We start from the raw sequence: 12,101 nt of genomic DNA, 5'->3' as shown, positions 1-12,101 counted from the left end.
TTGGGGCCACGCTCTCTATATTGTATCTTTACTCTATGCTTCCTGTCAGTTTTAACCGTGGTTAATGCGCTGGCGTATCCGCCCCAGGATGTTCTGGGAATAATTGCGTCTAAAATGTCTCAATTGTCCAGTCCGGTTCATGATTCTTCAAAGGAGACAACTTTGGGCGCCGTTGGCTCGACGGCGGAAGAGTCCACTCGCGAACCTATCCTTGATACGTTGAAAGATCTTGTCGATGCATTGCAAGTGATGCAAGACAAGTATTTTGTGCTCTGGCAAGGTACATGGCCGACCAGCATCGATTGGACCGCCGCTGTGTTGGGAACACATGTTTCCGCGGCGTTGTCATCTCTGACCTCTGGGCCGCTTGATATCCCCGACACTAATGAACTGCATGAAGGGCTGTCCTTCTTCACGCTTGAAAACACGGTCAGTCGATTCTTCAGTCAGACTTCTGCGTTCTATTTTGGCGAAAACGCTTTCAGTATCAGAAACCAGGCATACGATGACATGCTCTGGGTCGTGCTGGGATGGTTGCAAAATATCAAGTTCCAGGAGCTTCACTCGGATCTCCACTATATGTCTTTAAATGCCAGCTCCGAACAACTGTGGTATGGCACCCAGTTCCGTGTGCCTGCTGCGCACCGAGCACGAGTCTTCTATGAACTTGCCTCCGCCGGCTGGGACAAGGTCCTCTGTGATGGCGGCATGATCTGGAGTCCCTACCTGATGCCATACAAAAACGCTATTACAAACGAGCTCTATATCTCTGCAAGTATTGAGATGTACTTGTACTTCCCGGGAGATCCCATCGACGCCCCGTTTATTGTCAGTTCAGACGGCGGACAACCGTCACGAAAGAACCCACACGACCCTGCTCATCTCAAGGCTGCAGTCGATGGCTATGCCTGGCTCAAGAATTCGAACATGACTGGTATCGGCGGCCTCTATGCAGATGGCTTCCATATCAGTGGCTGGCAAAGTGCATCGAATCCTGGCTCGCGCAAATGCGACCAGCTCAACACCATGGTGTATACCTACAACCAAGGAGTCATTCTCAGCGGGCTGAGGGGGCTCTGGCTTGCGACCAACTCACGGGACTATTTGCGCGATGGCTATGAGCTGATCGACAAAGTACTACAAGCCACGGGGTGGCCGTACATTTCCAGCCAGCAATGGCAGGGGCTTGGCCGCGGAGGCGTGCTAGAAGAGGCGTGCGATGCTAGCGCAACTTGTTCCCAAGACGGACAGACCTTCAAGGGAATATTCTTCCACCATTTGGCAGAATTCTGTCAGCCCCTTCAGCCACGGGAGAAAAGGTTTCTGACAGACGCAGACCGCAGCCCAGCAAAGGATGACTGGAGCGCAGTTTATGAGCGACATCTGGAGCATTGTCGCACCTACGGCCCTTGGATCGAGCACAATGCGCAGGCCGCTCTGGTGACTCGGGATAGTGAAGGAAATTTTGGGTCCTGGTGGGGTCGTAAATACCGTCGGCTTGAAGCAGACGCGATTGTGGATAGCAGCACTATACCGGATGGGGCTGTTGACTACCGCAATGCCGATCGTGGCTCGGTGTCTCTGGCTGCGAGCTTCAGAACGAACGACTACAATGATCGTGGCCGTGGTCGCACGGTGGAGACACAATCTGGTGGTATTGCTGTGTTGAGAGCCTTGTACCAGTGGCAATCCTATGATGCCCTGCCATGATTACAACTAAAGGGCTGGGTTGGGTTGGGTCGGGTTGGTGTTTCGGTAGTAAATAGGCCTCCTATATGCATCCTGTGCTTTGGTGTGGTTTGTGACACGATCTGTACAGTATACTATCTCTGGAATCCTTATCATATCCTTTTAAATTCAAAATGAGGTTCTTGAGACTAGGCGCCTATACTTACCCAAGTGATAGAGTCTCAGAGCCATATATGCTTCCAAGGTTGGCAAGTTTCCATACGGTCAAGGCAAAACAGCCGGCCGAAATCTTGAATACTAGCTCTGTGACGAGATTGAATATCCCGCACTGATCAAATTTCCAGGTAGGATGATTGGTAAAAGCAAAAAACCCCAGGTCCCATTCCGACAGATCGATCCACACAGAAAACACGGCACACAAAACAGGTGATAGATCTGAAAACAGGATATTCACCAGATCTGCAGGAGTGGACACTTGCCCCTCAGCGATCGAAAATCGTTCTTGCTGTGTGTTACTTGTTTGGGTTTGGCGGGAGATATTCCGAGACATTTTGAGGCTAATGTGTTAGATGGTAGTTCATGTCTTAGGGAAAATTAAACAGAACGTCATCGAGTCTTTCCACTTAGAGCTTCTTCATGTTGTGTCTGTTGTGTCCGAGTCAATAATTATTAGTCTCCCTGTATGGCCTATCTTATGACGGGTGAACAATCACTCTTTGTACTGGTGAGTGAAACAAACCTACGCGGTGATAGTCGGAATCTCATATAATTTCTTCCACGGCCGGCGAAACCCGTTAGGTCTTCGTGAGCATGTTCTACAATCTTTATCCGTGTCCAATTTGACTAGGCTTCGGGTGAAATGTAAACGTCCTTCGAAATACTACTTGATAAACCGATGCTCTTTTGTAGCACAGACATAATACAAATCCAACTGCATTAGAATTAGTTGAGGACATACTATATTACCTACATATCACTAAAGGCATAGAATGATTAGAAGGATTCTAAATGGTTCCATCACTTACATATTCGAATCAAGTATTGGAGCACGACATACCAGGTACAATATAGAATAGCTTTAGCTACATACGGAGTAGGGTGCGACAAAATACAACCAAAAAAAGACAGATTAAGAAATACTGTGATTGGATGCAGGGATATCCACGAAAGACGACTAAATTCATGCAAATCAAATGCAAATCAAATGAAATAATAAATATCCGCCACTCCACTTTAAGCGACTAAACTTCTCTTGACGCCCCCATAATTGAATTGAGACGTAAATTCGTATCGGTGGGTTCGGCAGAGAATGAATCAACCAGACGAGGAGGTACTTGCAGATCGGCGGGTACATTTCTTTTGTGTGGCTTTGTGATTTAAAAAAAAGCCATTGCATTGATGTTGTGCGTGGATGTCTCATGGACAAAGTAATAATAGTACTCCGTATATGTACTGTAGTCGCAATAAAGCGTCATGGTCTGATGTTGATTGTCTCAGTTGCCCCAGTTGTCCACGTTTTTGCATCCTTTTAGTGGGACCCGGAGCCGAGGATATCAAAGTTGTTTTGGATATGTATGATACTATGGTACTTTGTTGTAAACTATTTACGTTGAATAAAAATTATTCCTAGGTACGGTTAGATTGCGGCCTAAGAAGGTGGTCACATGCCTTCAGTGAAGTCCTTGTACGCTTGCAGTTACACTTGTGTTCAGACATATACCTACTATCAGGCCCGAGCGTCTATTATGTTATCATGTCGTATAGATAATAATACCTAGTTATAATGTGCATTGTTTAGACAATATCTCGTCTGACTCGCAGGATTCAGGAACGTACGCCACTGGTTTGATATTGTTTGATGTTCTCAATAGGAGAGGGGCTGTTGAGAAGGCATAAGCAAAGCCAAGACCCGTGATCTTAACCAGAGAGATTAGCTTACGATCAATCATAATTGGAATTTAGCCCACAACCATAAAAGTACTGTATATACACGCTCCAGGACTGTGAGTCGGCATAAATAACCTCTCAATTCACCGCGGTTTCATTTTTTTTTTAAAAAAACATATATATTTACTACTCGGTAAACTGAAGTGGAAAGTCAAAAAGCAAACATCTCGGATGCCGTCATTCCTCGTGCAACCCTCCCAGGCGGAAAATTACTCCAGGGCTATCCATACCTGGGTGCAAAACGGAGTGGCGTTGACCACCACCACTTACTATACTACCGTGAAGGGGCTTTGGCCATACTTTGGAAACTATCATTGGTTTAGTTGAAGACGGTAATTAAAACAGCTGGTACATTATTATACACGATACCTTCTACAATATAGCCTTTTTATCGTTTGACATGCCCTATAACTATGTCGTATAACATTACTGTGCATAATAGAATTGAAGTTCCATAAGATCGGCGGCTACGGCTCAGTCACACTTTCTTCCGGCTACTGCCCCATCACATAATAAACAGGGATGTTAAAAATCCCACAAGAATGGATCCTCTGAAGCCCAAGCGTTGGGCGCACATTGGCTGTGTGGGAGTGGGCTTGGGTGCGGAGATGACTGGTTGCGGGATATTACCACAGGCGACCTTGGTGCGGAGCAAACACTGCGGCGTACCACTTAGCTGTCTGCACCACTTGAGGCATCTCTAGCTAAGAGTCTCCGTTCATCTTTTCCCATTGCTATCATTCATCGACTAACATACTTTTGGTGGCGGTGGAAGCGGCTACTACAGCCTTTGGATACGTTTTCCTGGCCATTTGGATATCACGAACAACGTAGAGAAGGATCCTATCCCCTGTTTTATTGGTATTTAAGATATCACTCACAATCTACATACACTAAGCGTGTTACAACCTAACGCTATAGTACAACGTATATCGTAGAAACAAGATCGGGAGTATGCGATCTTGTGTCTGGAATTCCGATGACGATTGCCGAATCACCCTTGGAAGGAAGCAAATATAGATCTACAATAACAATATTTTATACTATGCTACATAGTACACGGTAGACGGGATAATATGAAGGGTACTATGCTACTAGAGGAAATGTTCTTGTGAATGATAAATGAGGACCAATTATATGGCGTCATTATATTCTGAGGCTCGATCGACATTGCATGCCCCCCTGAAAACGGTACTCTTTTTACATGTGCATTTACCTAGTCAGTTACTTATCGTTATTGTAGGATTAGCATTGGAGTAGATTGGAATAAAACTTTGGAATATTGTTCATAATCGTAGTCGGAAAATCCGATCGGGCACAATCCATAACAAATACAATATCGTAGTAAGTAACATCGGGTTTTAATGATTGATAATAATAATACTATGGATATATACAAAAGTGAAATACGAAAACTACAATACGTGTCAAATCTAAGATGCCACAATAGCGGTGGAGAGAATGAAATGGAAGTACCACATACATAATCGGACTATCTCTCGGATATGGACAAGCGGTGTACCGGGTACCTATCCCAAAGGTGTGTGTGGAAAGGGGAATCTAAGGAGCCAGTTGGCCCTAAACCCGTTAGTTGGTTAGGTTGGGTTCCTGAGCGCCTCTCATTTGTACAAATCCCCTCTTTTTCCCCCCCCCCTTTGGAAACCTTATGAAAATCAATTTCTCACCGGTTATAATTCTAATTTTCTTTTTCTTTGTACTCCGTACTCCGTACACTTTAAATCGAGTATGGTGGCTGCCACGCGCTTTGTATTTTTCGTTTAGAAAAAAATAACACTCTTTTTAAATTCAAATTAAGGAAAAATCAACTATTAAATGGGTCCCCATATTAAAACGAAAATGACAGTATAAACCCAAAGAACGAAACCAAGGGACAAAGGAAAGAGAGAAAAAAGAAGATAGAAACCTCTTTTGGGAGGGGATGATCACTTTCAAAACCAAGGGACTTTCCTCTCCACCTACTGAAAAGGTGTTAAGATAGACAATCCACCCGGAACTCCTTAGGTACTATTGTGTACCGCTCCCGTCGCACTATAATCAATGTCACTCAGATGTACTCCTCTCTGCCGTAACGCCGATACCGACCCTATTCCTTTTTCCCAGCTCTTTTCGGGTTTTTCTGACTCTTCCTTCTCTTTGAACCCTTTCAACATCTATTCTCGAAAAACACTCTCGATCCTTCTATACTTATACACACTCTCTCTTCTTACGACCAAAAAAAACTCAGTCTCTCCCTTCGAAAAAAAAAAGTCAAATCATCAACACTTTCCCCTCCCCTCTCAACGTGTGACATTGACAACATCTCGAAAACGACTCGCTCGCAAAAGTCGACGGTCGTCTTAAATATTATATTTTCAATCTCCCTCTCCGTTTCAACCTTCTACCGACCCCGGTAGCTACCTCAGGCGTAACACAGATTTCTCATCTGGGGTACATCGCTAGGGGTAGATCCGTGGTCGTTCATCAGCCGCTTTTCCTCCGGCCCTTTCCAACACACCACTCGTTGGAAAATCTCTTCACGTCGCCATCCTGGACCTCCTTTCGATCCTGCGTGTCGCGATTTACCCCATATGGCAACGGATGCAGAAATGACTGAAGCCTGTCCTGTTGATACCTTGCCGCAACCGAACGACGGTGGCCGCATGCACATGTCATCCCTTTCATCATCTTCATCTATATCCGACGCAGAAACAGAGCGGCGAGGCCGATCAGAACGTCCACGAATGGCGAGCCGAAAACCCAGTGCTTCGATTCTGGTCCCGAGGGACCATCCCGAAATTGAGATCGAGGAGGAAGAGTTTCCTCCCGATGACGCCCGTGCCATGAGTCCACGACGCAATTCAGCCGATTTGGAGCGTTTGGGCAAGGAGGCACGACAAACCCTTCAGGAGTGAGTTTTTGAGCTGTTGTGTACTTGTTTACTGATTGAAAGTAATCTCTTTTGATTTACCGGTAACTAATCATCTGGGGAAAATTAGACAAGCCAAATCACTTCAATCATCCCTTCAGGCTCTCGCCGAACGCATCGATGCTGTCAAATCAGATCATGACAAGCTAGAAAACGAAAACAAAATACTACAAGACTACATCGGTGGCCTCACTCGCAATATGACCAAGAGCGAAATGACCCGCAGTACGAAAGCACGCAAAGCCCAGAAGTAAACTGGCTACCTGATAGAAGGTCAACATGGTGGACATCCTGATCCCGTGAACGTCAATTGGGGAAGGATTGATTACCTGTGTTCTGCGACAGGGGTACAATTCAATGCGTTACATACGGTCGCCGTTTTTTTCATAGCGAGTTTCGATTTATTTTCACATTGCCCATTACGAAATTACCTGGCCAACCGGATGTCTCTTGACTCACCGCACCCTCCAACTGGTCACTCGAGGAGTAACATGCAAAGGTTAGCTTGTTACGGTCTCAGAACAGGGTTGGAGGGTTTATTGGCGACACGAGTTTCCGACATGGGTCAGCAGTTCCTTTTTCCCCACACAACCTGACGAACATCTTATTATCGCCACTATCTCACATCATACGTGCCACTCCGACTGGTTCGAGTGGTCGTGGAAAACCCATTTTTTCGACATAACGCCACCAAACTTGTCATTCGTCTCCACCGCTCACCCCTGTTCAAACCGGGAGCTATCGCTGAACCAGTGATGAGGCTGAATTCGAATGTTTTTTTTACCCAAGGGAGAGTTCAAGGGATCATTTGTGACATCATTGCATACTTGATGATTCGTCAAGTGGCCACCTGACTTCTTGGCATTTGATTTCCATGATCCTCTTGCATCATCAAAGTCGGTGTGCGACCCTGTTTACTTCTCACGCCTCTCTTCAACTCTGTCGATATCATTGGGCCTCTTTTTCTTGTTTCGTCATCCTCTTCTCTCATTTGGCGTTTTACCCCTGCGGCGGCTCTGTGAACACATGCTTCACGTGTACTTTTTTTTCCTTTTCTTAATCTGTTGTTCTTTCGATGCATAGCACCTTGGGCGTTTCGGGGACTGGGACTAGACTCGTTTTGATTGGATGGCTCTTGCTGGAGCCTCACTGGAAATGTTTTCTGGACATTGGCATTGCATGGGACTTCGTCACAGCAGAACGGCGTGGAAAGTGGAAAGCATTTTAGGGGTCTTTCGGAACAGTCCATTTATCTTCCTATCTTTCCTCTCATCCGCCTTCTCGTTAATTCGAGAGGCTCTCTGTACATGTGCGTTTTGTCCTTTTGTTGTTATTTTTTGGCTTTTCTTCTATTATTTTCTTCTCTGCCCCTAGGCTAGCGATCTCAAAGATCGTTCTCCAGAGACAGAGAGACGCCGCTTTGTATCACCGATACAAGCAGCTCATTTCTGCTTCTTACTTGCATCACCCCAGAACCGTGCATGTCTCAAGTCCCCCCTTTCCCATCTTCGTCCTCATACCCCATTTATCGGGCCTTGGCTGGTAGCATTGTGGTTTCAACCATATTCAATGGAAATCATTTCAATATGGAATTCAATTCCACCCACCCTGTAGATCCCATTTCTTTGGCAACGTAATAGTAGTAGGAGCAATTCGAGTCCACCGCCAGAAAGATCCACATCCACCTCCACATCCACATCCACATCCACATCCACATCCCATAGCTTTTAAGCTTTTCCGTCATCACAAGTGAGTAACTGAAACAAACGATAACCAAATGAGAGACTGGTCCTGCCCAATAAAACAATCCGCTCAATTGACGATCAGCCGAGATATGACACTCCCTAGGCGCCGCATATCGCGTCCTTGCCCAATCGATCCAGCCACTGATATCATTGAGGCTTTGCGGGAAAGGGGGTGCATGCACCCTGGTATATTCGATCATTTGGCTCCACCCGGCCCTGTGAAATGGTACATCAAGCGGTTTGGACGTGTCGACTTCTACAGATCAACGTACAACTCTGTATATTAAATTGAAATTATGGGAATGCTTCCGACAAAAACGGCATCGAGCTTATCGTGAGACTATGATCAGGCCTTCCTCAGCTACTAGACATGGGTTTCGCGTTTGACATCCCTGTTCGGGGCGATTAATATGCTAGTTATAACTCAATTTCTAGTTATACCTTTGGCGACTGGTTCATATTCGTATTACACTGCGTCTGGAAAGTCCGGTGACACTCCTGGATTTCCGTCTTCCTATCGCGCTCTATACTTCTGCTAGTTATAGTCTGAAAACTCGTCGGTGTCCACGGATTCCCTTCTTGGCTGACTTTCAATCGTCGTATAGAGCGGCTGACTATCGCTGATATCATTGCAGCGGGATACCTTTATTGTACGTGGCTTTCAGACTTCCAGGCACAATGGGTTTTTGATACGGAGTACACATGTGTAATTTGGATTTGTACCTAGGTACCCGATTGAGATACTTTCGCATCTTATATCAGGCTGATGCTGCATGTGCCATGGCGTCCTAGTCAACAGCAAGCGCTAGATATAGGGTTTCTGGAATGATGAGCACGTGGGTGCGTTGGCGGACATCCTTGCCTCTGAGCTGCTGGGTGAGGCTATGCTGGGTGAGGCTGTGCTAGATAACTTTTGTGAACCACTGCGAAAGAAAAGTATACCAATATAGTTGACGGGGCGTATACCATCATTATGGCTTGTAGAACAGTGCCTTCAAGAAACAGCTTATTAAAGCAAATGCTAAGTGTCTTGGAAGCTGCATACATCCATATATGTATCTATCCCAGACTCTAGACTCTAGCCCTCCATGAAGTATTTACTTGGGTAAAATGATTACATGGTGAGAATGTACGGGCTGTTCTTTAAAGCACATCTAGGGCAAATCCAACGCCTTAAAGCAAAAATACGAAAGGGAATAAGAAAATGGGAATAAAGCCAAGCCAGGGATCGGCAAGATACCCTCGTTGAAGTCCTGATAAGGAACTGATTTAGAAAAAAACTTCTGTGGTCCGTTGTGTATGTGTTGGGGCTGGGAGAGTGCGCGCAGGGGACTCTTTGGGTAGTTAGGAGGCAAAGTAGACAAAATAACAGGGAGAATGAAAAACGAAAAGAGGAGATAGGATATCCCCAGGCAGACAACGCAGAGGACAGGCCAAGAAAACAAAGCAAAGGGTCAAGTAGAGAAGTGAAGCAAAATGGTCCAAAGAAGCATTGGAAATGGCGGGATATTTCTCGCACCAACCCTTGCGAGTCACTGCGATAATCTAGTCCGTCATTTGAGTCAATGCGTCGTATGATCCTTCCCCCTTCGTCTCCATTCTATGTGTCCTTGCCCTGAAGGACCCGTCATGCGCTCTCTCTCTTGGCTGTCCTATCCGTCCCGAGGACGTGAGTCCATCAACAAGGTCTTTTTATGTGTTACTCGTTTACTCGGCGGGCTTCTCGCCCTCGGTAGCGGGTGCCTCCTCCTTCTCGGCAGGGGCAGCGCTCTCGGCGGCGGGCTCAGCCTCGGACGAGGTCCAGAGGGTCTGATGAAAGAATGTAGGTTAGCGTGTGAATATCTTTTTTGCTGTACAACAATCAACTTACGAGGTTGTCACGGAGGAGCTGCATAATGAGAGTGGAGTCCTTGTAGCTCTCCTCGGAGAGGGTGTCGAGCTCTGCAGATAAACGTTAGTATGGATCTACGGTCGTATCCAAGTGATCTGCTGGGACTTACCAGCAATAGCATCGTCGAAGGCAAGCTTGGCGAGGTGGCAAGCCCGGTCGGGGGAGTTCAAGATTTCGTAGTAGAAGACCGAGAAGTTAAGGGCGAGTCCGAGACGGATGGGGTGGGTAGGGGCGAGGTCAGTGGAGGCGATCTCGGTGGCAGCCTTGTAGGCCTCCAGGGAGAAGTCGGCAGCACCCTTGCGGCGGTCGCCAATGGCGAACTCGGCGAGGTAACGGTGGTAGTCACCCTTCATCTTGTGGTAAAAGACCTTGGACTCGCCGGACTGGGCGGACTTGATGAGGTGCTCATCGAGAACCTCGAGGATGTCGTCGCAGATCTTGGCAAGCTCGGCCTCGATCTTTTGGCGGTACTCCTTGATGAGAGCGACCTGGGACTCGTTGCCCTTAGACTCCTCCTTCTGCTCGATCGAGGTGACGATTCTCCAAGAGGCACGGCGGGCACCAATGACGTTCTTGTAAGCGACGGACAGGAGATTGCGCTCCTCAACGGTGAGTTCAACATTGGCCGAGGCAACGACCTTCATGTTCTCGACCATCTCTAAAGGGTTTCGTTAGCTCTGGGCAAGCTGTGGAAACGCTGCCATTACTTACCCTCATAGCGCTCAGCCTGCTCAGCGAGCTTAGCGAGGTAAACAGCGTCTTCTTGACCCATGGTGAAAGTGTGTTTTCTACAATTCAAAGTTAGCCTTGTGGTTCGCCTGATATTTTTTGATGTTTTTGAGCTGAAGAGTTCGGGAAGCACGCCATTCCGCAGTGCTAACGGATGACGAGGGGTAAACATGGACCCCTCCAGTATATTGGAAGAAAAGGGTCCAGGTTGTAATTTCCCTATCAAGTCCAAATCCAGTCATTGATTCAGATAGATGGACGATCATGAGGATCCTTGTTGGCCACAGTGCCTTGGCTTACACCCGGGTGTAGTTGGGTATCGCAGGAAAGCGGTCGCGGGAAACAAGTTCAACCGGGTAAACAAGGAGTGCCAGAACATGTATTTCCACCAAATAACTCATGACGCAAATCTTCACGAGGATTTTTCGAACAGAGTAATATTTTGTGGGAAGTGGAATACCCATCTCATTCTCTTGTTCTCTTTCTCTCCATGGATGACCAGGGTTGTTTGGATGTGTGTGGGATTTGGGGCGGAGGGGCACAGAAACAGGGGGGATAGATCGAGGAAGGGGGGAAAAAGACAGGATGACACTGACCTGATTTAAAGGAGATAGAGGTGAGAAAAAAAGAAATTGATGAGAATAGATGGACAGGGAGAATAGGAGGTTTAGTTGATTGAGGGAAGTTGAGAGAGGAAGAGGGGGGGGCAGTCTGAACACCGCCTTCTGTTGTTGGGAACCCACACTTTCTGTTATTGTTCAAATAGAACGGGATATCTTTCCTAGGTCACAAGAGACTACGAGTTTTTTAACTTGACTTTTCTTTTTTTCGATATAATTTTGATTTGATCAATTTATTCCGTTATCCTCTCTAACATCAATTGTAATTTGTTATCCAATTCTCCTCATCTGTTCTGTGTGGTTCGGTGGGCCTCTAACAGCGTCATCCCCCATTCCACACCCGCCAATCGCCCGATTCCTTACTTTGCGCCTCATTCGATATTTCAAGGCAGAACTTAATTACATGTAGTTATAGGTGGAAGTAGATAGAAGTAAATTGTGCAGGATGATTTGTTTGAAACATGAATAGATCTAGACTCAAAGGGCTCAGATCTTTCGAACATGTTCCCATGATCAAGTCATGAATCAGATACATCTTTATGTTGATTATAGGC

General features: G+C 46.3%; 3 protein-coding genes across 3 annotated transcripts; 2 read left to right on the top strand and 1 right to left on the bottom strand.

Annotated features, from left to right (window-relative positions):
• Positions 1–114: 114 nt before the first annotated feature.
• N7529_005634 (putative glycosyl hydrolase) lies at positions 115–1,710 on the top strand (the record flags this gene model as incomplete). Its single annotated transcript, XM_057241161.1, has 1 exon — positions 115–1,710. The coding sequence occupies one exon, from the start codon at positions 115–117 to the stop codon at positions 1,708–1,710; it is 1,596 nt and encodes a 531-aa protein (XP_057096520.1).
• Positions 1,711–6,224: 4,514 nt separating this feature from the next.
• Positions 6,225–6,816, top strand: N7529_005633 (short coiled-coil protein; the record flags this gene model as incomplete). The annotated part of the gene is made up of 2 exons (XM_057241160.1): positions 6,225–6,544; positions 6,633–6,816. The coding sequence occupies 2 exons, from the start codon at positions 6,225–6,227 to the stop codon at positions 6,814–6,816; spliced, it is 504 nt and encodes a 167-aa protein (XP_057096519.1).
• A 3,198-nt stretch (positions 6,817–10,014) lies between these two features.
• Positions 10,015–10,970, bottom strand: artA (14-3-3 adaptor artA; the record flags this gene model as incomplete). Its single annotated transcript, XM_057241159.1, has 4 exons — positions 10,015–10,116; positions 10,178–10,248; positions 10,308–10,856; positions 10,910–10,970. 4 exons carry the CDS (start codon positions 10,968–10,970, stop codon positions 10,015–10,017), a joined length of 783 nt encoding a protein of 260 aa, XP_057096518.1.
• Between the last annotated feature and the right edge of the window lie 1,131 nt (positions 10,971–12,101).

This window comes from Penicillium soppii, assembly GCF_028829465.1.
Source record: "Penicillium soppii strain IBT 18220 chromosome Unknown utg000005l, whole genome shotgun sequence".
In the NCBI taxonomy this organism is placed as follows: Eukaryota; Fungi; Ascomycota; class Eurotiomycetes; order Eurotiales; family Aspergillaceae; genus Penicillium; species Penicillium soppii.
Note: the sequence above shows the minus strand (reverse complement) of the source record. Positions and strands in the feature narration are given on the sequence as shown.